The 27682-nt window shown below is 42.0% G+C and overlaps 1 protein-coding gene across 3 annotated transcripts; it reads right to left on the bottom strand.

The window, feature by feature from the left end:
* Positions 1–1805: 1805 nt before the first annotated feature.
* Positions 1806–27335, bottom strand: chd8 (chromodomain helicase DNA binding protein 8). Of its 3 annotated transcripts, none has more exons than XM_044133309.1 (39): positions 27209–27335; positions 24399–25515; positions 23223–23525; positions 20455–20568; positions 19858–20363; positions 19657–19768; positions 19060–19266; positions 18877–18945; positions 18736–18791; positions 18545–18662; positions 18387–18470; positions 18131–18268; positions 16945–17066; positions 16590–16833; positions 15862–16038; positions 15626–15769; positions 15434–15532; positions 14610–14769; positions 14322–14532; positions 13404–13599; positions 13142–13312; positions 12754–13044; positions 11771–11991; positions 11465–11667; positions 11211–11367; positions 9217–9306; positions 9027–9130; positions 8402–8525; positions 7602–7677; positions 7222–7493; positions 6845–7101; positions 5499–6158; positions 5313–5419; positions 5001–5222; positions 4799–4894; positions 4046–4159; positions 3820–3921; positions 3037–3141; positions 1806–2932 (listed from the first exon to the last, which is right to left on the bottom strand). In XM_044133309.1, exons 2-39 carry the CDS (start codon positions 25410–25412, stop codon positions 2555–2557), a joined length of 7824 nt encoding a protein of 2607 aa, XP_043989244.1. In that variant the 5' UTR covers positions 25413–25515; positions 27209–27335; the 3' UTR covers positions 1806–2554. The 3 variants fall into 3 exon arrangements, with proteins under 3 accessions (XP_043989244.1, XP_043989246.1, XP_043989245.1); XM_044133311.1 differs by having other exon boundaries at positions 6845–7077; XM_044133310.1 differs by having other exon boundaries at positions 19060–19263.
* Positions 27336–27682: the final 347 nt, after the last annotated feature.

Here is a 27682-nt window from a genome sequence, read left to right as displayed (position 1 = left end):
GCTAGTCGCCCTCACTGACTATGTGCTCCGGTCAGAGAACAGCTGCTACTTTAGGTGTTATTACGGACTTTATTGATGATCATGTGAGAATGTGTGTGAGTGTGTATGGATACGTGTGTGGTTTCTGCAAGATAAACATATACAGAAAGAGTAATTAGAATATTGTACATCTAAATTCCACATATGCATATACAAATTATAATGTATGCAGAATATTCGGTTTCAGGTGGAATCAAATATACATATCCAGTTACATTAACAATATATATAATTGTAATTGCAATTATGTAACACCTCAGTAACATTAATGTAACAAGGAACAGAATTACTGCAAGTAGCAAGTAATAACAGGATAATATAGGTGAGAACTAGGCACTCAAAGTGATAATACAGAGCATATGGATGCAGTACACTTAATGACCACAGGGTGGCGCATAAAGACCACTAATGGCAGAAGCGGTTCTTCCCGCCGTAAGGTCGAGAAAATTATTATCCACTCGAACATAACGGCTCCATAAACGCTCAATGCTACATTTGGAAGCTAGTTTACCGTCCTAAACATCTTCAGAACAGTAGAAATAACACTACAATTCGGAGTACTGCTAAACAGCTCTCAAACTGAACTATTCTTGTAACGGTAAACCAAGAAATGAACGTTAGTTCGGCATTTCCTCGTCTGAATACATTGTATCTCGCGGTAACTAAGGTTACACAGTTACCGAACTAACAGCGTGTAGTAAACACAAACAGACGAAGGAATTATGTACTTACATTGTCATCAACGCACACGTACACACAAAGAGTTTAACATTTAGTGAGGTGCTGGAACAGAGCTGCAAGTGTCTACTAGTAAAGCACACTGAAAGTCAACGGTCATGAATGTGCGCAGGTGCGTGGTACGTTCCTAATAACGTCTCTGATGTCACGACGCAGGTTCCAGCAGGGAGTTTTCCACAACCTCCAATCGTAATAAAATGATAGAAAACCTTTTGTGATAAATTAGAACAAAGACTGGGTAACAGGCTCGGTGTCCGACCTCTCAAAAGCCCTTCTGGAAGAATAGTTTAAAAAAATACACATAAAACACTCCTAACCTTCAGGTGACCTTTCCAGAATTGAAGCTTTTATAGCAGCAAGGTTGGGTTAATTTATAGACCAAGAACTGGTTATGTGAAGAGTGTGTGAAGGGAAATTAACTGATACTTTTGGCAATTTAGTTTCCCTTCTTTCGTCCTTCCTGTGGTGTATATTTTGAAATATCCTAGTTTAGTGTGATGAACTTTTAACCTTATAGTAAATTTTTTGCTAATTTATTAATTTCCTTACTTGGCAACTTAATCTTCTTTTATATACCTTTAATTTCACATCATCACCTTTCTAAAATAATAGTTTAGGTCTTTTTTTTTTTTGCCAAAAAGAGGTAGTTGTTTTTTTTTTCCTTTTTCCAAAAATCACATTTTGCAAAAAATGACTTAGGAGCCATTATTTTAGGAAGGTGACAATTTGTTTTAGTTTTTAACCTTATGATTTTTATGTTTATGTTTTGATTTTCATTGAGAAGTTCTACGAAAAATAAAGATGAGCAGAGCTGGAAATTAAAAGTTTGTCAGTCGTTGCTTCACAGAAAAGAAAATAGAAAATAGATGCAAGTAGGTTTGGTGTATTAACTTTCCACATTAAAATGATCAAATAAATAATCATCTGGCTTAAGTAGAGAGTTGTTCCAATGTGTTGAAACTATCGTAACCAGTTGAAGATCTCCTTTCTGCTCAGGTCGTGTCAAAAAGACGACGCACACAGGAGGGTTTTCTTTCACTGTAGATTGCTGTTATTCATATCACAGATACAGTCAGATCATAAAACAAGAATAATACCTCACAGCCGTCATCTTTGCACCATAGTACACAACTGACGAGCTCTACATTATACAATACACCCATCCTCCTCGCACTGCTTCAGTAACTAATAACGCCATTTTCCTCTCTCCCTCCCTCCTCACGACCCCCTTCCCACAGAGTGAAAACACTAACAGTATATCCACACACTGGACTCCTCCCCACCCCCCAATCTGGCCCCCCAAATTAGTTCACAGGCTCCTCTGGATAAGGAGTTCTGCTCAGTAAATGTATCCAGTTTCATGTAGCGTTCGAGGACCAGCTTTGAGTTTGTTTCTTTTTCCTTTCTTAAAGATATGAAAAGTGTGTCTATACAGCGAGGGTCCCCATTTGGTCACGTTTGGGAATGTGATGGGAATTCATGGGTTCAGATGGAAGAGAAGGAAATAAAAACGACGAGGAAGATCGAGAGGAGCTTGGTGCAGCATGACCGCGATAGGAAAAAAAAACAAACTGATGGATGCACACTTTGCTCCTTACACAGAACTAATCCTAAATAAAACAAAAAAATAAAGGTAGAAAAAAAAAGAAAAGAACTAAATCAATTCATTTGTTACATGTTGGTAAAATAAAAAAATAATAATAATAAAAAAAAAAAGATCTCGGAATAGCATGATTTCATTTTGAACAGTAGGGGGGCGGGAGACGAGTCAGTTGAGTCAGTCGTCTGAGCTTGATGAAGAGTCAGAGTCCTTCTGCGCCATGATGACGTCATCCAGCAGCGCCTCTTGATCCGAGCTGTCGTAGTCGCCTTGGGAGAGGCTATCGCCGCCCTCCATTTTGACGTCAAAGTCCGGGCTGGTGAGGAAGTGGTGGGACGTCTCCAGGTCCTCCTCGTCCATCATGTAGGCTCCGTCCGAAACCAGAGTCTCTTCTTCTACGCCGTCCAGGGTGGGGTCTTCGGGCGTGGGCTCGGGAGTGTGGTAATGGTGGTGGTGGTGATGGTGGTGGTGATGGTGACGCCGCCGGTGGCTTTTCTTCGGGATCTCGGAGTGCTCCGTCAGCAGGCGGTGGAAGAGGGATTCAGGCAGCAAACCCTGCAGGAGGAAGAATAAAAATAAAACCATCTGTCTAACAAAAAACCCAAAACGACTGTTAAAGGTAATTCTTCACAGCATGAAGAAGAAAATATGTAGCGTACTGATTTTTGAACTGTCTCGGACCACTCGGGTGCAACGGCGATGTTAGGATTCTCTTCCAGATACTCCTTCAGATCCTGCAGCATCGGACAGAAAGCAGCTCCAACCTGCAGAGAAATGTTGGAACGTCAGCTGGTTCAGCTCCGACATGCATAAAACATAAAACCCCCAGACGTTTCCAGAGTTCCTAAGTAGTAAGTGTCATTTTTAAATGGAAAGCACTGAAGTTCATCAGATGTTTATGACAAGATGTTCCTATGATGAACAGGATTTACATCTAGAGCCTTGGAGTTAAGGAAGAACAAATGAAGGGAAATAATTACACAAGAAAGGAATGATGGAAAGAAAGAAAAAACAAAAAGAAGATATAAAGACAAAACAGACAGGAAGACAAACGGCAGAAAAGAGAAAACACAGCCAAAAAAAGAATGTCATAAAGAAAGACAGAAATACAAGAACAAAAAAATAACAGACAAACTGAAAGAAAAAAACAGAAATAAAAAAGAGAAAAAACAGAAACAGGAGGGTAAAAAGGAAAGAAAAATGAGACAACGGAAGAGAAAAGAGAAAGATGGGAAGAAAAAGGAAAAGACAAAAAAGCAAGACAAAGAATGAAAAAGGCAAAATGACAGACAAGAAAACATGAAAGATAAAAAAAGATAAAGACCAAAAAGAAAGACAAAGAATGAAACAAAGAGACGCAAAGAAAAATGCCAGAATGAAGGAAGAAGGGGGTCAAAGGGACAAAAAGGAACATAGAGGGAAGAAGAAGAAAACGGCGTCACCTTCTTTCCCGTCAGCATGTTGATGACTTTGACCTTTTCAGTGCCTGTAAGGGGTTTATTCGCTCGCCGCCTCCTCTTCCTCTTACTCCTGTTCACCAGCAGCTGGTTCACAAAACACAAAACTGAATTATCCCCCTGGAAGTGTTGAAATACACGCCTGAAGCCCCGGTTACCATACAAAACGACACTTTTTTGATTCTTGATGTTAAACAGCGAAGGACTTTACCTCCAGCATGTCTCCTTCCACCTCATAATCTGGATTCTCTTTCAACCACGTGGGGGGGTCTCTTCGTCGAGGAGCACGCTCCAGTGGGTCATGGAGGCCGTCTAACTCTGACAGCTGAAAGAGATGTTACAAGTTGGTCAGTTTGGTGTTTCAAGGACGCTCAGTTAAAATGTGAATCTAAGTTGGAGTGTTTTCACAGCTCATAGTCCGGTAGACTCGACTATTGCAAAATTTGTTACATTTGCAGTTGCTGCGGTTCATTTTCACACCGCATTGAGCCAAACAAACCAAACTCTTTGAAAAACCGGTTCACCTCCTCGCCTGGGGTGGCGCTGTACCAAGAGCCACTGAAGGAAACAACATGAAAATCTCAGAAAAAGACATGAGCGCAACTCACAAAATGTTAAATAAAGAAATAACAGAGCAGAGGTTGTAAGACTTCTCATTTGTCTTTGTTGGAAGACAACAAGAGATTTTGTCCACTAACGTTATTCGCATGTTTGTTTTGGTTGCATTTACCCACAATGCCCTATGCTATCATAAACTTCCTGGTTTTGGAGCGGACTCCGCTCAGCTTGCATTCACATATGCATTCAAACCACACCAGAGTTCACTTCCCTAATACTGACACCAAGGCTTTTAGGTGGACAAGAATTCGTTGCATGAATGCACCTTAAGAGCTTGTAACATCGTACTGCTAAATAAAAAAACCCCCAGATCAACAGAAGAGGAGAATAAACCATGACGTCATACCTCTTGGTCTTTGCGTTTCTTGCGCCCGCTGCTCTCTCCCCCTGACCCGTTGGGCAGCAGAGCCTGCTTGGAGAACGTCAGCTTCAGACCCTCCTCCTAAAAGGATGACAGACATGCGTCAAAGTTACGGATCCAAGTCGCTACCACCATAAGGAAAGTAGTGGATCGCCAACACCAGGCTAGTCTTCCCATATGCCGTCACCTTGAGGAGTTTTACGGTGAACTCTCCGTCCTCTCCCTCCGCCCCGATGCCGGTCGGTGCGTTGCTGGGTTTCCGGATGACCCGGGTGTACGCCATGTCCTCGCCCACCAGCTCGGAGCTCGGGTTGAGCTGGGCTTCGGGGATGTAGCGCCGCCCCGAGGGCCACTGACCCGACAGCACCAGGTGACACAAGTTGTCCAGGCGGTTGATCAGCACACGGTCCTGAAACAGGAAACAGAACGTACGGCGTTAGTTTTAAGAAGCTACTAGTAGATTTTTGGTCTGCTGTAAACAAGTATTTTTTTTAGGTACCTTAGGCCAGTCGACTCTGATTGGCTCAGGTGGAAGTATGCTGTCTTGAGATGGAGTCATGGAGAGTAGACTGTTTTCTTCATCCACGTCTCTTACCTTCATGCCGCCTAAAAGTGAGAACAGTGTGAATGTGAAGCTTTGGTTCCACTTCCTGTTGTTTTCATTTTATTCCATCTATGGACTTACCTGCTTCTACTTCCTCGTCACTGTCTCCGCTGTCGTCGCTGCTACCGGAGCGCTCTGAGGACGATGAGCCCGAGTCGGAGTCTGAATCCGAATCGGACCCTCCTTCGCCTTTCCTTCCAGTTTTTTCTGTTCTTTCCCTGCTGCTCTTGAAGCTCCAGTCTGAACCCTGCTCTTTGCTGCCATGGTGACTCAAGGGCGTGCTCTGCAGGTCGCTACCGATTCTCCCCCCAAACAGTCGGGTGCTCTCATCGGCCCCCTCCCCCTTTGCTCCAGGTAAGTCCATCTCAGACTTGGGCTGGCTAAGCGTCATGATGGGCGGAGGAGGAGGTGGAGGTGGAGGTGGCGGCGGCAGAGCCTGCTGGTTCTGGATGAACTCGTCGCGAGCGGAGCAGAAGGTGAACTGCGGGTCTGAGAAGATGGAGAGCTCGGTGCGGCTGACGCCGTGGACCGAGGCACCGAGCATCAGCTGGCGGTCGTGGTCCGGCATGCTCCACCAGGCGGGCAGCTCAGAGCTGCGCGGCGCCAGGAGGAGGCGCTCCTCCAGGGAGGGGTGGGGCAGGACGCGCTCGCGGAGGCGCCGCAGGAGGCTGATGCGGTACAGCGTGCGGGAGGCACGTTCCTCTGTGATGGGAGCCACAGTCTGTGTCAGCTCTGACGGATCTGCGGACAAAAGCAGGAGTTCTGTTACTGCAGGACAAACTGTTCATGGCAGTGTAAACTAGAGGTCCACCAATCACTTTCCCTGATAATTATCAAACTGCAATAATAGATTGTTTTTATTCCTTAGATGCCTTCAGCTTTGAGCAATGTTTAGTCCACTTTAACAAACTCTAGTTTACTTGCGTGGACCGTTCGGTTCTTGTGGGGGAACGAACCGAACGGGGAATTGCTACTCAATTTTTGTTTACATTTCCAGTAGAAGGAAGCTCCGGTCAATATCTTCTTCAGAGGATTTTGTTTCGTTTCCTTCAGTAGTCTGTGGTGCAGCGCCACCACAGGTGAGGGGACTGAACTGGACGTTCAAAGAGTTTGGATCGTCTGACACAGTGAAATGTGGAAGTGAACCGCGCCAGCTGGAAATGTGACAAATGTTGCAATTTTGGTCCCCAGTCAATCTGGGTTTACTGCAATATCAGAAGTGAAAACACTCTAAAATAGATCTACCATTTTGGATCTATAAAATGCCACCATTTTAAGTAGATAAAAATCAGATAGATGAGGATTGTCTTGAAATTAACTTTTGTTAGAACAGAATTAAGCCAAGTTGGTGAATCCCGAATGAAAAACAACATTCAGACTTTATGGAAAGTAATGAAATTAAAAACCTCAAAATAAATAGAAACTACCTTCACCACGGCCTTGGGGGAGGTGGCACACTCGCCGGCACATCGCGACGAATGAACGAAAGTATCGACAGAGGCTCTCATCGGTTTTTTTATCCAGACGGGCAAAAGTTCGGAAACGCGTCCAATCAAACTCCGCGTCCCCCTCCTCTGAGACACACGGCTCCTTCTTGATCTTCTCCACTCCAAACGTGGAGACCACGCGGTAGAAGTCGCTCTCTTCTCTCCGCGTCCACCTGCAGAGGAAGCGTGAAAAGACGCTTTAAAAAAAAAAAAAAAAAAAAAAAAACGCATTCTAAACTAAACCAGTTGTTCCAGAATGAAAACATAGTTGTTAAATAAATGATTCAATGTGGCAACTCAAATAATCAATGATTTACCGTTGCTGTCGTTCCTGCCGTGCGATTTCCTTCAGCTTGCTGGCCTGTTCGCAGCGTCTGCGCCGGCGATCCCCTTTGGCCTCGGCTTCGATCTTCAGCTGCTCCTGTCTATAGCTGCGTTGGTACGCCGTGATCAGCCGCCTCAGCCGCGCCGTCAGCGAAGAGCTGGAAGGCCACTCGCACACGCCGCTCTGGATGGCTGCGCTTTCCGTGACCATCGGTACCGACTTGTCCTCCACTGAGATCTCGTCATCCACGTTCATTGAGTCAGGCTGCAAGGAAACGTCGAGCGAAGACTGATGAGTGAACCGTTGGGCTCCAAAATTTCCTGGCCTAGAATGGTGCTACAAAACTCCAAAAGTTGTTGCTGCGACCGGTACCTCATCAAAAAGATCTTTGGAGAGTCTGGATGCTGGCTTGAACTCTGGATCCTCTGAGAACTTGTCAAAGTCGGCACTGCACGTAACAAACGCAACACGATCAAGCAAAAAGAAAAAAAAAAAAGTTGTTGAGAAAAAGAGCTTCCAGTTATTGAAATACGAAACTCCAAACAGAGCACTCTAAAAATTACTGGATAAAAGAATGAAAAGAATGAACTGAAAGAATTAAAAGAAAAGAATGAACTAAAAATTCAATAGGTTAAAGAATGATTGGCTGGCTGATGTATTATTTTTATGTACTCTCAATCTATAAACCTGTACACTAATCATAGCAGCTTAAAAATATGTCTTCTTTCTTTATTTTGATAAAGAAACAAAGAAAGTTTGGAAAACAAAAATTTATTCGAACCTACAATACAAGTTAAAATCCCTAACTTTCGACAAACTGCAAATCATCCGGTAGATGCTATGAACCACAGCTAACGTCAATGTGACGACACCAGGCAGTGTATTTAAGGACTAATGTAACGTTCAAATCAAGTGAAGCTCACAATATCTTCTATTGCTTTATATTGTGGGAAAGATTTCAGAAAAATACTATTTTAGTGGGAGAAACAAACTGTGACTATATGAAACAAATACCTATGTATAAGGTATCAGTCTCCTTTGGGTTCATTGCAACAACAGACAATGATTGTGAGTTATACAAATCCATTTCTATCTACCACAATCCAAGCAGTTCTTACCAATATGAATATTGAGTACTGATGTTATGACAAAAAAAAAAAAACACAACTTACTCGTCTCCAAGCTCGGCGTCCCCAGTGTGCTGCTCAGCATCGATGGCCTTGTCGTCCGGTCGACCGACTCTCTCCACGAAGCAGAGGCAGGGGTCGGCCCGCATGGTAGTGTACATCTCATAACCTGGAAACGGATAAAAACCGAGGCTGTTCAACTGGGAAAAAAAAAAAACATACTGGAGAGTGCAAGTTCCTCATATGTGAAAAGTGGAGTTGCTCATCAGAACACCAAGGTACAAACTAAACCATCCTCAGGAGGTCTGCAGGTTTCATCAAGACAAATTTAAGACTTTTTAACGCAACCTTGAATGATAATGAGGCCAAAAATACCTAGAAATATAGAGAATGGTTAGTGGAACTTGCTGCATTACAATCAAGACTAGCATAAACTGTGAACTCGGCTTCATGCTTCTAACACTGGATGTAGTTACAGCCAAACTTTTGCTTGACAGGAAAATCCCATGAGAAAAAAAAACCTACATTACTTTGTCATTTCTTTCTTTTTTAAATGAATTTAACACAATGTAAAGCACTCGTTTTAGACATACAATTCTTAGACTTTTTAAGGATGCGCAGACACCCTGAACCTGGACGCGAAAAGCAGAACAGCTTTAGCCGGACCTACCATGTTTGAAGACGCCAGCGAGCAGCGAGCGGTCTGCATCAGAGTCCCACCAAGCTGCAGGCACCTCCTGCTGCTCCATCTCCGGCATCCAGATGTCGACATCCCTGAAAAACCATTCAACCCGTATCATAAGCTGGATCTCAGTGAACTCTAGTGATGAAGTTTGCTTGCACTTCACTACATTTGTTACCTAATGTCAGCCCCCTTCAGGACAGACTCGGCATGTTCACCTATGACCTCCTGCTTCAGGTAGTAGAGCATACGGACCCGGAGCAACACTCTGGGAAACGAGAGGGGAGGAGTTAATGTTCAACCAGGACAAATTTTGCATAGGCAGTGCTTTGGTGTATTTATAACCCTCGACTTATCCGTTGTCACCGCACAACCACAAACTTTATAGGGTCATAGTGGGATTTAATTTAAAGAGCAAACACACAATGGTGCATATCTATAAAACGTAGGACTGGGCAATACGGCATAGTGATAAAATTTCAGAATTTTCTAACACCAAATTCTATACGATGGTAGTTCTTGAGTGTGTCAACGTCACTCTGGAAACACAAGAAGGGCGTTGCTGAAAAAAACAAAAAAATAAAAAGATTTCCAAAAATGTAGTTGTCAAATACTACGGAGCCCCCTAGGGGACATGGGGATTTTTTTTTCTTTTGCGTTACCTCGCAAAACTTTTGCGTTACCTCACAAAACCTTTTGCGTTCCCTCGCAAAACTGGTACTGATCAGTTGTGCGGCATAATTGAATACTGTAAGACTTTCTTACGGTGGCCGCCGTACTTTCTGATTTAAAATAAGGTTATGTAAGGTTTTTCCATGAATGTTAATATCTCGTTGTGAAATATATTAAGTTTTATATCTTTCTTTAGGATACAAAGGCACCACAAACCTGTTATATAAACAGAAACCTTCCGTAAGTAGGAAAGAAATATAAATACTGTACATCCAAACTATATTTCTGAGTTATTATCGCGGCGTAATAACTCATCTGACAGTTTTGATTGTGTCGCTGTTGTGTTGGTTGCCTGAATGGTTTAAAGAGCTGCTTTTATGTTCAGTTCCATCTCAACCTTAACAGACATAAATGAATCGATTTTCAATCAGTTTTTTGCACCAAAGACTTCATAATAATAAACACGTTTTCACTGAGGCTCTGTAAGAGCCATATGAATGAAATAAGTAATTATTGATATGATAGGAGCACGCGACTTTGACACTTAGGTGGTGGGTGTGCCGATGTGGGAGTGACATCATCAAGTATGAATGGGAAGGTTACTGGCCTGCTGGTTTGTGTGTATGAGGAAACGGTGAGCGGGTTGGTCAGTCCTTCCAAAGTTTGGAGCATAATAATCAAAATGGAATAAATCGATAAATGTGACAAAACAAAGAAGTGGTTTGGAGCTAATTGATACACGGACAGATGAGATTCCCCGAGTTAACCCAATACGGCCCTTTACCATAATTAGTTTGTCGGGTTTTTAATAATAAAACGTTATTACGCCGCGATAATAACTCAGAAATATAGTTTGGATGGATTGAAAATCGATTCATTCACATATTTATATCTGTTAAGGTTGAATGGAACTGAAAAGCAACTGAAAAGCTTTCTAAAAATTTTGAATAAAAAATAAAGTTTCTTTAAAAGTTTCTTGAGAAAAAAATTCCCCATGTCCATAACCTTATTTTAAATCAGAAAGTACGGCGGCCACCGTAAGAAAGTCTTACAGTATTCAATTATGCCGCACAACTGATCAGTACAGTTTTGCGAGGGAACGCAAAAGGTTTTGCGAGGTAACGCAAAAGTATTGCGAGGGAACGCAAAAGTTTTGCGAGGTAACGCAAAAGAAAAAAAATTCCCCATGTCCCCTAGGGGGCTCCGTAAAATACAGAGAATTTGATTAATCCATAAAACTTATTACTCACCCAGTCCTAGTAAAACAGAAGGAAAATTATAAATGGCTTCCAAAAGCAAAAATATTTAAAGTCCAAGTTTCAGATTTTCATGTGTAGATAACTTTACAAGTTTTCCATTTGTTTCCTTCACAATTGTGTTGATCTACCACATAAATAGTTTGTGGGTGTAATGTCATCCAAATGTGATTGAGTTCAAGGGGTGTGAATACTTTTGCAAGGCATTGTAACGGGAATTTAGTTCTGGGAAAGTTTCACCAACTTGTTGCACTGGTGCTTCAGGTGTTTGCGGTAGCTGTCGTCGAGCAGCAGGGTGTCGGGGTTGTACTTGCGGATCCACTCCACCTTCTGGACATCGAACGTGCTCTGAGCCTTGACCCTCTTACCTTTCCTGCCTCTTGGAACAGGGATAGAAAGGCCTAAAGCAGGAAAATTAAATGTAAGTAGAAATATTTTGTGTGGGGAAAACGTTATTTAAATTTATTTTTACATATTGATATAGGTGCAGCTTCCTACCAGAGTGGTTTAGTAGTGTTTGGGGTTCTCGGCCATTCTCCGGTGGCGTTATGAGCTCCCAGATGAAACTCTTTATGTTCTCGTCGCCACGATAGTGCATTAGACAAAACACCAGAATGACACGGCAGATGGTTTCTACGTCACGTTCGCTCAGACGTCGTTTACATCTGGCGTGGGCCAAGATGTCCCTCCAGCGGCCCCATCTAAAACAGTCGAAAAAACGTGTAAAAACAACAAAAACAAACGATGTGAAAACACAAACAAAACTTGATAAAGTCTCATGGTGAGCCTTAAATATTTTTATACCCATAAACAAGGAGGTGTTTCTCCACCCGGAAACAGTCGGTACGGCCGTAACCTCCCCCGCTGTGGCGGTCTGAGCGGCGAGAAGACCTGGAATGTCTTGAATTGGCAGGCGGATACTCGTCGTCGCTGTCCAAATCCGACAGGTCTCCTCCTTCGCCTCGCAAGCTGGAGTACTGGCGCGTCTGCTTCCGGATCCTGGGAGTGTCGATCACAAGCGTGTTCTGTGCAAGAAACGACAAACTTAGATATTCCGTGCAATACAAAGTACATTTATAAACCCTATACAAACAAAAGCAGGCTGAGATTTGAATCCAGGAACAGGGAGGGCTTCTGCAGACTTGACCAATTTAGATTTAAGGCTTTTTAAGACCACCATAAATGGAATTTAAGACCTGTATCATGACAGAAATGTACAAATTTCATCCAGTCAACTGGCAATACATTTTCAATAAGCCATACTAAATGGAGAAAAAACACTAGTTAGCTAGCAAGGGTATGTTAGCAGTGAGTTAGCAGTAGCCTCAACCGTCATGAGTCGCATAACGCAAAGAAGGTGAGTGTGACTCAAACTTTTGCCTGGCAGAAAATACATTTCATTTACGAGATTGTCCTGTAAAGAAAAATTTTAAGACATGCAATTAATATATTAAAGACCAACTCACTTTTTAAAATCAATTTAAGACATTTTACGCCCTTAATCTTAGATATATAAATTTAAGGCTTTTTAAGGAGGCACAAACACCCAGGAGGAAAAACATTGCTAACCACTGCACCAACATGCAGTGTCATTTCTATTTCTATTCTGAACTATAAATGATTAATGTCCAATTACAACATGGTAGCCAGAAAAAAATTCTGAATGATTTTTCTAGATCTTCTTATACGTTCCAAAAATTTTTTTCCACACAGATTAAAGTTTTACAAAACCTTCACATTTAAAACTGGCTTAAAAAAATTGACTAGAGCATGTCTGCGGCGTTTACCTTCTGATTAATGGAATCCATGTCGATGTCGGCTTTCTTGGCCCATTTCTGCCAGAACTCGGGGTCGTCCAGGGCGATGTCGGTGCGGTTCTCAGATGCAACGAAACTGGCTTTAGAGAACGTGGAACCTTTGCCTTCGCTCTCGATAGTAATTGTGGTGGCTCGCCGCTGAAGGATCTGGTCGATGTCTTCCTCGCAGAACCGACTGCCTTCGTCGTTTTCATCCATGATGGCGGCGTAAGCTCCTTTCCTCAAAAGGTCCTCGATTTCCTTCTTGGAGAACTGCTGGAGCTGTCGTACGAGACGTAAAGGCATTTACAAAGCTGACACAAACGGGATGAGAGACTTTTTTTCAGCTTGAACTCGGGTGCCACGGGTTTCTCCTTACCCCGTTGACGTTGCTGTCCTTGTTGCCGCTCATGCTTTGTAGAACAGCACGGTCCAGACCGAGTTTCAGACTCGCTTTGTCCAGCATTTCCCTCTCATAGGAATTCCTGGTGATGAGGCGGTAGACTTTGACTGCCTTCGACTGGCCGATACGATGGCATCTCGCTTGGGCCTGGATAGAAGAGACGCAGAACGGTTGTCGCCAGAACCCGGAGTGGCTATGACCACAAAATACAAAACACAACCATGGCAGGACGACGTACCTGCAGGTCGTTTTGAGGGTTCCAGTCAGAGTCAAATATGACACAGGTGTCAGCGGCGGTCAGGTTAATACCCAGACCGCCAGCACGGGTACAAAGGAGGAAGACGAAGCGATCCGAATCTGGCTTGCTGAACCGATCGATGGCTGCCTGTCGCAAGTTCCCACGAACTCTTCCATCAATTCTCTCGTAAAGGTATCTGCGTAAAAGGAGGGAACTTAATGAAACTTGGACACAAATGGCTGATGCAAACAATTCAATTACTTTTTAAAATAAGAAAATAAAAACTTTATTGCCTAAAATGCAATACCACAGCATTCCTTTAGTGTACGCTTGATCACTGTTTTGATAGTGATGTTTCTAATATCAATATTAGATTGATTTAGTATTAGTACAGTGCAGCAAAATTTGATTAATCTAGATTTTTTTTTTTTACAGAATTTAAACTAGGTTTAGTTATAACTGCCTCAAATTTATGGGAGAAGTTTTTTTATGTGTATACCTTTAATGTAAAAATATTTAAAGACAAAGGATATATATATATATATATATATATATATATATATATATATATATATATATATATATACACATCTTAAATGCAAATTGTAGTTTATTTTTGTACAGTTATGACAATCACTGCTCTCAGTGTGTTGTTCTTTAAAAAAAAAGCATTTTTCTGTCTGTATCCTCCAGTTAACACTATTAATCGATTACCAAATTAGTTGTCAATAATCAATTAATCATGACGAATCAGAATAATGGTTTCAACATTGGTGAAAAAGCATGAAATTACTATTGATGGCTACAAAATACATGCTTTACCTGAGTATGTATATTTTATTTTGATACTGTGTGGTTTAGTGAAATTTTCAACACAAGCCCAAAACAATATTTACAAGTTGAATAACAAAAGCATACCTCTTGTTGATGAGGTAGTCCTCCAGAATGTCTAAGCAGCGCACCATCTGGGAGAAGATGAGCACTTTGTGGCCGCCGGCCTTGAGCCGAGGGAGCAGTTTATCAAGTAGCACCAGTTTGCCGGCGGACCGAATTAGGGCCTGCAAATGAAAGTCCGGGGCCATGGGGTCGTACTTTTCCCGCAACTCCGCCACGATCTTCTCTTCGGCACCTGAACAGGACACCAGGTCTCAGTAAAAAATAAAATGTAGTCGACAAGAGATGTCGTGAAAGATGACGGCACAGTACCATTAATGAGGTAGGGGTGGTTGCAGCACTTTCGGAGCTCCATCATCGTGTTGAGCAGATTGGGGACGTTGCTGTTGCTGTTGGCTCCTAAACTCAGGAAGCTGAAGTTCCTCTCCAGAATGGCCCGGTAGTACTTCTTCTGGATATCAGTCAACTCAACCTGGGAGGGAACAGGGTTTCTGTTGTTTAATTCCCCAGTTGTCTTTAACAAAAGCAACCACCTCAACATTCTTTGGATTGGCTTTGATGCTCTGTTTGTATGGTTAGGGTCATTTTACAGACTCCTAAAAGTTTATGATACTGTTTTATTATCCAATGCTTCTTAGTTGCACTGGATTTTACATTTTAAGGAGCACCTGAATAAAGATGTCTGCCCCCTTCGCTTTCACATTTATATTTGTAAATATTTTCTAAAACTATGAATCATTTTGCTTCTGCTATGTAATCAGGCTTTACTTTGTGTTTATTTGTCATTTAACATTTCAATCAAAAACACAAATGGACACCATTAAAAACACAGTCAGCAATGAAAAAAGAAAAAAAACAGAACTTGAACTATTAAAAGAATAGCTCCCAAACAAAGTGTTTTTATTTTATTTCACTTTATCAAAGCGTTGAACGTAAATTGTTCATGTACGTTCTATATGCGAGTGAATGTGGAAAATGTCAATACAAAATAACAAATCCTAATCAAATTTATTAACGTTTCTAGTTATAAAATTGTGAAAAGGAAATTCATATGTCATTATGCAATTAAAACTTAATTGAAAAATATTTCTAAATAGTTTGATGGACAATGGTAATAATAATAAAAATAAACTGACCTCAATAATGGTCTCCTGCTTGGGTGCCAAGTTCTTCTCCACATCTTCTTTGAGTCTCCGCAACATCATAGGTTTTAAAATGGACTGGAGTTTCTGAACCTATCAAAAACATAGTTTGGCAAAATTGTCATCAGTTGCACGTAGAGTTGCAAACATAGTGGCAACAAATTGCCCGATTTATGCGTTTCCCACCTGTTCCTCAGTTTTTAGGTCTCCAAACTCTCGGAGGAATTCGATTTCAGACGGGAACTGGGCTGGCTCCAGGAAGTGAAGGAGGCTGAAAAGCTCCTCCACGGTGTTCTGAAGCGGCGTGCCGGTCAACAGCACTTTGTGTTCCTGAGGGAATCCATTAAAACGTTAAGCTGAGGGGGGGGGAAAAAAAAAAAAAAAAAAAAAAGAAACGCATATTTCATCTTCTTGATTCTCACCAGGTCAAGCATCTTCAAACTGTCCAACAGTTTGCAGTTTCGGTTTTTTAGCCGGTGAGCCTCATCGATGATGACGCAGCGCCACGAGATCTCCCTCAGCTCGGGGCAGTCCGAGAGAACCATCTCGAAGGTCGTGATGAGGGCGTCAAACTTGTACGCGCCTGGGATTAAATGTCCCTGGAAACAGAAACAGAGATTTAGTTTAATTAAGGATGTTCCACACTTAAAAAAAGTTGTTTTAATGAGCAAAAAAGTTTTTAGTTATCAGAATCTAACGAGACGAAGTGAAGTGTTGTCGTCAAAATTGACTTGTCTGTGCGATCGTTTCAAAAATATTAGATCAAAAAGTGTTTTCTTATACAACTAAGTCATAATATCTCACATTTTTTGGGTATTTTTTTATGTTTTACTTCTTATAAAATTATGACTTGTTCAGGTAATATTGTGACAATTCCTGTAACAAAAAACCCGAAACCAAAACAAAAAAAATTGCTTATCCGTAGAGTTGATCTTAATTCATAGTCCAAATAAATAGAAGCTGTAGAACAAGCTTGCCAAACACAATGGCGGCTCTGGGTGCACTGATGTCACTCTGAACTATGGAAACCCAAGCAGTTCAAATCGGTGAAAAAAACATAAATCCAGATTTTCTCAAAATCAATTTGATTAATCAATAAAATCCGAGTATCGCCCAGCTCCTCTGTAATCAGTTAGCGTGCGTTTTTCACCTTGTCGTCTTTGCAGTACATCTCATACTGCTGAATCATCTGCCGGCTGGCGAGGCTTCCATGGTACACAATGGCATTCATGTCGGTCCAGGTGGAGAACTCCCTCTCCCAGTTGGTGATGGTGGAGAGCGGAGCGATGACCAGGAAGGGGCCTTGCACTCCGGCGCCGTACACTTCGGACAGCAGCGTGATGGACTGGATGGTCTTCCCCAGACCCATCTCGTCTGCCAGGATGCAGTTCTGCCTGAAAGACGCCAGACACAAGGGGAGCGTAAGTAAATAAAAGAGGGAGGATTGGAGCGAAACGCCAGTAAAGATGGCAGCGTCGAACACTTGAATGCGTTTTGATGGTTACCTGTTGTACCAGTTGAAGAGAAGCCAATTGACTCCTTCCAGCTGATACTCTCTTAGTGTGTTGCCGTTCTTGTACTCTCGGGTTTCCTCCAACTTTTTCCATGAGCTGGCAGGAGGCCGCGCCTGAGGAGCGCAAGGAACAAGTCGATCAACTGTGAAGTGGTAGACGAGGTAACGTCTGCATATGCACAGTTAGTAACAGTAGATCCACGGTTGCTAACCTAGCGACTTTTCAGGCAAACATAGAAAAAATAAAAAATAAGAAATAAAAAATTATATTGGCTGAATCAAAATACAAAAGTCAGGGTTTTTAAAATATCGGTAATTCCTGGAAAACTGCTATCAGTGGTGCACTCTTTGTGATAGGGCAAAAATAACGTCAATATAGTTTTTGATAGCAAAACTTTTTCTAAAATTGTTTTCAATAAATTCCCACTGTAATAATTGAGCCCTTAAAGAAAACAATTTCTGAACACATTTCTATGTATTTGGAACATTTTTAACAACTTTTTACAAAGTATAATAAATATTTAACAGTAAACACTCAGATTGTTCAGTTAAACTACAAACCAAAATACACTGAATTTTAATTTAGATTATTAACACCCACATTGAAACAAATTTTAACTCCTGCTACATAAAGGTTTGTTTAAGAAGCTTTAGAAAAAGGAGGAAAAGAAAATGGCTCTTTTTATGGACAATAACAGCAATGGACAGAACCTCAAATAGCAGCTTAAAAAAGCTGAATATTACATTGTTCACTGAACTGTCTCTTTTTAAATCTTTTTTTATCTTTCTGAAATTAAAGAGCAACACAATTAACATCCAGCAAACAGCTGCTCTTGTCATAGATAAGATTTCAACAATTGAATAGCAAAAAAATCAGGAATTATTGAATAATTTATGAATGGAGAAAAGCCTGCAGTTGATTAATAAAGTGATTTATTGAAGCATTTCTTCATCAATTAAAACATTCTCAACGAAAATAGAAAATAAAATCAACTGAAGAGGATTTCCTACACTTCAATCCTACGCTGAGTCTCTTGTATGTATTTTCCACAACTTCCAGACAATACCTCCAATTCTCTGCTTTATCATTGATCAAAATGTTCTAATCCTTCCCAAGCATAAACATTAAGCTTGGTCTGGGTAAATTTAAAATATGCTTTGAGCAAGAAACGACTCACCGATCTCTTCAGGCGAGGCTGTCTGTTTTGGATTTTGCCAAACTCTTCAACTTTCCCCTCGTCGACGTCTTCCTTCAGCTCCCAAGTAGCGTCTTCATAAGGCAGAGAGCACCACTTCACCAGGTAGTAGATGACAGGCTGGAGCAAATCAGAAAATACCAACTTCCTGAAAATGTGACACTTAAACTAAACAGAGAAGTAGAAGAGTCTTAGGTCTCCTTTTGAACCAACTCCTCACAAGTGACCTGTCACCGACCTCGCCGTTGTCTTTGTCCACGCTGTGGGACACGTCGAGGATCCGGTCCACCTCCACGTAGTCTGGGTTAAAAGGCTCCTCGTCCTGCAGAGAACCACAGTTAGAGTTCAGTTCCTTCCTCTGTGGAAATGTGCGAGAATCGGCCAGGAGAAGCTGACCTCCTGGAACAAATGCCTCATCTGAGCGTGTTTGGTCTTGAATCTCTTGATCTTTTGATGGATCCTCTTGTCTTTCTCCAGCTGCTCCAGCGTGGCCCACTCACAGTGCAGGTATGAACTGAGAACGAGACGGGGAGGTTTCACAGCGATGCTTCACACTCGTTACAGTGCAGAATATTAACAAGACTTACTAGTTTTTGTATTTAACAAAGAACTCCTCAGCATTAGTATACTGGCCTGTGGAAACCTTAAGAAGAAGAAAACAAATTTAGGAAAGAGTCAAATCACAAAAGAAAGTGTTTGTGATTTAAACAAACGAACAAAAAACAAACTTCTTTCTTGGTTATCCTCATTGACAAGACTTTGTCTACGATGGCGGCATCTTCCTCACTCGGATTCTCCTAAAAAAAAAAAAAAAAAGTTTTAAACAAAATCAAATCTGCAAATAGATATAAATATGTTATATGTATCAGCCATTACTGATCCAAAAACAATTTCTCATTTCAACAACTTACCACAAAAAACTGCATGCTGGGCTGTCCGTTACCATCAAGCTCCACTTCCTGTTTCAGCTGAGCTGCCGCCCCGCCGCTGATGGAGGCCACGGCGGCTGCCGTCGTGGTAACATCCACGTCTTCCTGCTCGTCCTCATCGTCCGTTATCTTAATATCCAAGTCCTCCGTGTACTTCTTCCTCTTCACCACCCGGTTGGAGCGCCTCTTCTGGCCAGAACAGGGAATTGTTAGTAAAAGAAGAGTAATGACGCATAGGGGGGAAAACAGACAAGAAATATCTCTTTTATAAATAAGTTTTTTCATCTTTTAAGTTTGGGGCTGAAAGTGAAATGTAATATAAGAGGCAGGGGGATACTAATGCCTCAGTTTAAGCTTGTTTTTTAATTTTTAAACTGAAATGTTTTATTCCTCTCTTTTTGTCGTAAATATACTTTCACATATTTACTAGTTTAAGTAGCTACTACAGAATGGGACAGCTTTTTTATTTGATTGCTCTATTAATCATCAGAGTAACCAATAGATTACTGGATTACAAATGCAATTGTACTCTGAAGTGCTGAATCTTTGCGTCCAGGTATGTGTTTTTTTATTTTTTACCATAATCATGTCATCCTCCAGTGCGACAGGTGAAGGTGGGCTCAGCTCCCCATCAGAGACGTCTGAAGACGCGTTTCTCTTTCTTTTCTTTGCTCCTACCAGGGTAATAGTGCTGATGGGGTAAATTAGGGAGAAAGGTGAAACTTAGATACAAAATAAGAGCTAACATGGTAAAGATACTACACAGAGCAGAACACTTACTTTGCTTTAGCCTTGCTCTTGCTTTTGTTTCCAGCTCCGGGTATAACTGCGCCGCTGCTCACTGCAATCGTTCCTCCTGATATTTTCACCACTTTGCCCTTCTTGTCGGTCCCCACAATGATTTTGGGTATCGGTCCTCCAGATATGGGACTTTTCTTTTTGCTCCCCCCACTGCTGCTTTTCTTTTTAGCAGTGGAGACGACAGTCAGAGTCCCTCCTATCTCTGGGGAGGTTTGCGTAGACGGAAGCTCGTCCTGATTCAGGACTCTGGGCAGGTTCTTCTCGCCGCGCGCTTTGGCCCGAGCGATGGCCTCCGCCACTATTCGATTGGCCTTCTCCTGCTTGCAGAGGATCTCCACGCGTCGGACGGCCGCGGGCTCGCCGGGGGCCTTGGTGATGCGGATGGCCTGCGATGGAGTCGTGGTCGTGGCGGAGGGGGCTGCCGTCGACGGGTTGATGACCTTCACCACAGAGACGGTGCCGCCAGAAGATGTGGCCGAGCTTGTCTGGACGGAGAGAAAAACGAGCAAAAGAAATCGAATTTTCTGTACGATTATGCTCTCCTGCGAGCGTTTACATCCAAGTGAGCCTCTCTACCTGTGGCTGCAGCAGCATTTTGAGAGGTACGGCCACCCGCTGTCCTCCTTGGCCCTGGGAAATCTGCAGCACCTGCGGGCTGCCGGTGCCGCCAGCCCCCGACACCAACTGGTACTGTGAACGCCAGAGAGAAAGGTTAACTATAAATGCAATAGTAGACCAAACATTTTTAAAAATCTAAAGAAACTGTTCCTACACTGGCTAGGTTTTAAAATGCAAAACTCACATCTTTTAATATGTTTAGGGCTTCAACTAACAGTTATTTTAGTGATAGATTATTCTGACAATTAATCAAATATAAATAAAGAAATTGAAACATTCTGCTGAGTTTATTATATTGAACCACTTAAGCCTTTTTTTTTTAACAATAAATCATTTTATTGCATTAAAAGATGAAAGAATAATTAAATCAATGTTATAAATATGGAGAATAAATATTTTATTTCCTAAAATGTAATGACATAGCAATCCTTTAGGATGCATCTGCAGCTAAAAATAATTCTAGCATCAACATGTGAAAATCTCAGTCCTTCCTGCTTGACTTAATATACAACTATTATATATGAAGTTACTATTTTTTGGATTAACCTGTTAATAATTGGAGAGCAAAAGGTGCCTAATAGTACTTTTTTTTCTTCCTCAGAAAAACCACCGATACAGATTTATATTTTGAACCCATTAAATATTGCACCCAGATTTGACCTGAATGTGACTCACTACAAAAACCATAAAGTAAAACCACAACCCCACATTATTTCATATGCATTAGTCATTCTGAGAAAAAGATTTAAATTAGTCATCTTAACAGCGCTCACGCAGACACTAGCTGCAGACGACAGGCCGGCCCCGTTGCAAATTAAACAAAACCTTCAGGGATAAGATAAAATAAAATAAGACAAGAAAAGATTTATTTGTCATTGTCATCAACAGATTACAACGAGATTGAGACCGTGCTTGACTCAAGTTAAAGTGCAGGTTATTTACACATACACAACACACAATATAAATATACATACATAAAAAAAGATGAAGAAACAAACAGCACAAAACGAGAAATAAATAGACATCAGAAGATGGTTGCAGCGCCTGGAGAAAGTCAAGCGGTGGAAAGCCAGCAGCTTCAGGGCCAACGTTACATCAACGTAACCGACGTTTGTTAATTAAGGCAATATTAAATTACTTAATTTTAAAGTCATCCAGCTTTTGTTTCACAATGTCACTCACTAACACGGAGAAGCGGCATTCAGTTTTTATGCACCACTAATCTGGAACAAACTTCCAGAAAACTGCAAAGATGCCGAAACACTGAGTTCCTTTGAATCAGGGCTAAAACCCCCACCCGTCTAGAGTTGCCTTGGACTCCTGGTAAATGGAAGATTAGTCAATGTATTTTAATACGCAGTATATTTGCTTGAAGATGGATTTTGACAAAATGCAATGTTCATTGCTCGCGTCATTATTGGTTAGTGTGTTACGCTTTTGTGGTGTGAAGCTCTTTGAACTGCCTTGTTGCTGAAATATGTTGTACAAAACCTTGACTTCACTCAAGCCTCTTTCATACCAGGTATTAACATGCGTCCTACTAAGTCCAGTAAAAACTGACATGAAAATCCATTCAGTGTATCCTGTCGGTCAGCTGAGCAACAAACAGGTCTGTTTATGTTTAATACACTTAAGCTACTGTATTATTCAGACATTAAAGCTGCAGTATATAACTTTTATAAACAACATTTTTAACATTTTTGTTTAATATGAGATGGGTAATCTGAAAAAACTGAGCTCCATTTGCAGAAATGTGAGCAGCGAGTACACTAGCATGATTAACAGCGTTAAGCCCCTCCTCCTGGCTCTGATTTAATTTTTGACAGTAGTGTATTTCTGCAGTTCTGGAAGAAGGCAGATGAGCTCTATATATGATTGTGTGTTTTTTTTGTTTTGTTTTTTTTTACAGATTATCTGTCACAACATAGCAACAACTTTAACAAAAATGTAAAAAAACACAAACAAACGCTCTTTATAAGAGGTTACATACTGGCGCTTTAACAAGCTGAGATTTATCAAAAATAATATTGCTAAGGTGTAATTTGAACAGGAGTTGCATAAATTTTCTTTACTGCTTTCTTTATAAAGAGAAAGTACAACATTACCCTTTGACTTTGGCACTAAGTGCTCTAGTTCCATAACAATATAAATAGAAAGTGAGCAGATGCTTTCATGTCCAGATAAAGAAAATGATTCAATCCCATTCGGTCGTCGCATTTAGGACCATATTCTTCAGGGTAGGTAGTCAGTACACCTCTAAAAGTGGTCTGAAGAAATTTGTGTAATATTTATTTATTTTTTCAGTTTTGCACTCATTAAATTAACTAATAGCTAATAGTGTGCTAGCCAAGTGTGCAGTTTTATATGTTCAAATCTCTTCTGTGCTGATGCTAAAGCTGTGAAAGGTCACACATTATTTATTCTCCATTTGCTGTTTTGAAAGCATCTTTCAAAACTTCACAGGTGAGCTAAAAAAAAAAAGAAGAGTCTGGAGTTGAAATAACTCAACTCAAATGTGTCTCAGATGAATCTGAGCTGGACCACACCTGGATCAAACTTACAGAATGAAATGAAGATGTTACAGAAAACACCAGCAGATCCGTGAAGTGGCTATATGTTATTAGCATGTCAAGTGTATAAAATCTCAATACTGATCTGAAGTGTTGCTTCCAATCTGCTCAGCCAGGATGCATGTTAATACCAGGTCTACCCACTTCAAATCTCACCTTCACTCCTCCTTGTTGATTGGGCTGCTGTTGTACTTGCAGCTGGATTGTGAGGACCTTGGGCTGCCCCCCGGCCTGACCTGCAGCCCGGGCCTGGGTCAGAGCCGCTAGCTGGCTTCCCTGGAGCACCAGTTTGCCGCTAGGGAGCTGACCCAGAACCAGCCTGGCAGGGGCCTGCGTTGGCTGCTGTTGACCTCCGGGTGCCACTTGCTGTTGAGCGGTAACGGCTTGACCCGCAGGTGCCGTGGAACCGGACTGGGACGGCTGCTGGAGGACCAAGGTGATGCGCTTTGCTTCGCCACCCTAGACACATACAGGCAGGAGGGTAGACATTATGAGATATCTGTAGAGTGGTAAAGGGTTGGGGGGGGGATTGCCATCAAAATTAGTCAGATCAGCAATCCCTTAAGATTCCTAGAGTTTTCAAATTCGGAAAAAAAATCTGCAGTAAATCTTATCCTTATCCTTAACTTTGAACCAAAAACTATATTCTAAGTAGCCTGCAACAATCAGCGGATTCTCAGATGGAAACCATTAAAAAAAGTTCAAACAACTTTGAATAAAGAATCAGAATAATGAGGTGAAACAAAAACATTGTTCATAAATGAATGCAAAAAGTACAAACTTACATCGATCAATTAGCACAATAAGGAGATCTAGAACCACGCTTCTTTAAAACTCAATTTCCTTGGTGTTTAGTATAAAATAAAAATGAGCTGACATTAATCTGGGTCGTGCTGTTCAAATGGCCTCTGACACGTTAAACAGGAAGGCCAAGCTATATTAATTAACTACATTACTGTCGTTCAAAAGCAACATTTGTTAACCCTGGGATCGTTCTCATACTCTTGATTTAAAAATGTGTTCAACTTAACCCGTCTTAGCAACTTTCCTTTCGCCTTTTCTCTCCCTCTACCTCAGACTGTCGTCTCTAGTTTTACTTCATTCCTGAAAGCAGCGCAGCGCACAGCAGCTTCGCAGCCAGACAAGCGGGAAGTGGCGGTGTTGGTTTTTCAAAATAAGGCAAATTTTAACATATCACAAAAAACTGATAATCTCATTTGCTTCACATTGTCTTGAGCAGCTATATTAAAAATTCATTCTGAAGGTGTGGTGTTTTTTATTTTGTCATGCACCAAGATCAGTTCATGCAGAGGAAACTCTGGTATTGCTCACCTGTGTCTGGCCCTGCATGGCCGGCTGGAGCTGCACCTGACCCTGGGTCTGAGGTGCCTGGCCTTGAGGCTGAACCTGGATCTGGGCCTGGGGTTGGAGCTGGATCTGGGTGGTCTGGCCCTGAGGCTGGACCTGGACAGTAGTCTGACCTTGAGCCATTTGTGCCTGGGCTGGAATCTGCACTTGAACCGTCTGGCCTTGCGTCTGCTGAGGCATGGACGTGAGCAACACCTGCTTGACCGGCCCGTTGGCGGACTGAAGGAGGCGCTGCACCCCTGCAGCCCCCACCTTGACCTGGGTCTGTCCTGGGCTGGCCTGATTTAAGACTGTACCTCCTTGCAGTATGGACATGCCAGGCTTGAGCGGCGTGCCAGACAACAGACGGATGACCTTTCCACCGGCCTGACCCGCGGTTCCCGATACGGCCTGCAGCACCTGGGCCTGACCCTGGGGACCTTTGAGAATGACGATTTTCCCGCCGGCTTGCTGCGTGATGGCAGCTAACTGCTGCGGCGTGAGCTGGTGAGTTATCTGAGTTAGCTGCTGCGTGGTGGCAGTGGTCGCCGAGGGGCTGGAAACAGTCAGAGGCGAGCTCAGCAGGACGGTGCTACTGGAAGCCCCGCTGGCGTTGCTGACAACAGGGATGGTGGTCTGGGCCTGCATCTGTGGCACAGTCTCAACAGGGGCGGGGGCTGAGGTCATGAAGGCCGTCGCCCCGGCATCGACGGCCGGGGCGACAGAAACAGTCTGAACGGGCGCCGCTGGCACCGGCTGCTGGGTGGGAACGTGAACGGGGGCCGGGATGACCGGTGCTGCTACAGGAACGCCGAGGCTGGAGCTGATGGCGAGGTCGGGAGCGGACTCCGGCTCGCCGGTCGGGACGGCCTGCCCCAAAGCCAGCTTTAGAGCTTCCTCCACGGGGTCCGAGGAACCGTGAGAGAAGGAGTCGTCCGGCAGGGAGTCCAGGTTAAACAGGGGAGTGTCCTCGAAGAGGTCCATAATGGGATCCGCCATCTTTGCCCACTCCGCACAGGGAGACGGGCAGAAAGCTAAAAAGACTCCGAGATGGAAGCGATGTCGTAGTTGTCCCGATTCTTCTCAACTTTCAGGTAGACAGCTGAGGATAAAAAGACAAATAGTTTAACAGTAAAGAGTATTTATTGGTATTTTGATTTGTCAGATATACTTAAGCATTGTATATAAACATGAAGACAACATAAACAACCTGGTGTAGTGGAGGCTTCAAGGATCGAAAAGTTTGTGGCCAATATGTGGCCAAATAATAAAGTAACGACAATCTTGCGGTATATTAAATTAGTTTATAGAAGTTTGAATTTATATTGAACGCTGTGTGTCATTGTCTAAACCTTGTAAATTGTATGATTAAATTCATAAAACTGAAAGAACATGCTACAAAATTATATCCCAAGGATTCAGATAAATATATTTTTTTGCATTTTGATGGTTTTACTCAAAACCTAATGTATTTTGTGTCAAAGAAAAACAGTGTAATTATGTAGTGGAAGAAAAGGGACACGGTTTTAGAAGATTTATGTTAATAAACACAAGTTTAAAAATGTAACGTGCATTTGTATTAAGTCTTGTTTACTCTGATATACATAAATAAATTCGATCCAATTGCCTTCAGAAGATGACTAAGTTGTAAAATAACTTAATTTGTGTCTAATTAAAATAGATTATTGTGTTTTTTACTTTATGACCAACCAGCAAAATGCTGTACAATCAAAATACAATGCCACATATCATCTGCACTGTGAGACATGGTAGTGGAAGCATCATGCTGCTCAAACAGAAAAGCAGTTCAGAGTTGATGAGAAGCTAAATGGAGCAAAATATAGAGCTATAATAGAAGAGAAGTTGTTAGAGACAGTAGCAGAGGTTTATTATTCAAAACCATTAAAAGAAACACAATGCCTTAGATTAAAGAATCCTTATAAGTGAGGCATTCGCACACAAATACATGCCACACATTTCAGATTTTAATTTAGTAAAGATTTGTAAAATAAAATTATTGTTTTTCTTGTACTTCACAGTGATGTTCTGCGGTGTGTTGCTCTATTACAGGCTGAAACAGGACAAAGTGTGAAAAAGTCCCAGAGGAGTGGACATTTCTGAAAGGCATTGCATAAAATATAATAATTATTATTTCTACTAATCCATAAAAGAGTGAAAACTAGTTAGGAAAGAAGATTTTTTTGATACATTCCTGGATAAAATGAGCAGAAAACCTTTGTTGGTACAATGAGGGTAGGATAAACTCCGAAAGCATAATTAGGCAAATTCAGTGCTACTAAATATTTAATGTAGTTCTAAAGAAATGTTCTGAATGGGAATAGTGTGTAGTAAAGTCAAACAGGCAGGGTACGGATGCTGGACATGTAAGATGTTTTCCTCCCTGCTTCTATCGCAGTCTCTCTTATAAACCCCGTCGGCTAGCATTAGCTTCTACAGCGACCAAAATGTGTCGATTACCAAAGCGTCTGAGACACCGGGAGCACATACAGGGGTGAAAAAGACGGTTCACCGGACGTCCGTGGTTCTTGGGTTCCCTCTCTGTCATTTACTAGCAACCATTCAGTCTACCGGACTCCTTCAATCTCATCAACAAACCGGACCAAACCAAAGCAACGTGCCACAATAACCACTGCCCGACAACGTTCAGACACAGGTTAGGCCGCAATGCTGTTTCGGTTGGTCTGCGTCTAAATTTTCGGCAAAAATACCGTGAAATAACCATCCCAACCACCCCCTCGACTCTCACAGTAATAAATTCGGGGTGCTAAATTTACCTTTGCATCGACACACATGGCTTTCTCCGTCTCACAACACTGTACGATTACAGGAAACGGCCAAGGAAGAGCAGGAACTAACTTCTTGCTAGAGAGAACGCAGAAAGCGAGCCCACTCTGCAGTTGCTAAACGGTGATTGGTCGGGTTTCTCCCGGCCGGCGGAATGTGGTGATTTCATTGGCTCAGCTTACCATCACTCATTTTTACTCTTTCCCCCAAGATGGGCGGGATGAGACCCCGTAGTTCGGTTGAGAGAACAATAAATGCGGCCTAGCAGGGATCATTTGACTCGGTGATCTTCATCACTGCAGTTTTACAGCTGAAGATGCCGTCAGTTAAAGCCAGCCGCTTTTAAAGTTGACCTGAGAAAACCAAATGTAATTTGATATGTTTCAAATGACCACTCGCCCTTCAGACTTGTTTGTATTTGACGGTATAATTTTTTTTAGCATTTTATTGCATTTGCCATAGCT

Source organism: Gambusia affinis, linkage group LG12 (assembly GCF_019740435.1).
Source record: "Gambusia affinis linkage group LG12, SWU_Gaff_1.0, whole genome shotgun sequence".
In the NCBI taxonomy this organism is placed as follows: Eukaryota; Metazoa; Chordata; class Actinopteri; order Cyprinodontiformes; family Poeciliidae; genus Gambusia; species Gambusia affinis.
Note: the sequence above shows the minus strand (reverse complement) of the source record. Positions and strands in the feature narration are given on the sequence as shown.

Excerpts from the sequence above, each read along its gene's own strand:
- chd8 (XM_044133309.1), bottom strand. The coding sequence starts at position 25,412 with ATGGCGGATCCCATTATGGACCTCTTCGAGGACACTCCCCTGTTTAAC. Across the intron at positions 18,663-18,735 it reads TTTGTTAAATACAAAAACTA|TTCATACCTGCACTGTGAGT; the intron begins GTAAGTCTTGTT and ends TCTCGTTCTCAG. Across the intron at positions 11,368-11,464 it reads AACACTACTAAACCACTCTG|GCCTTTCTATCCCTGTTCCA; the intron begins GTAGGAAGCTGC and ends TTCCTGCTTTAG.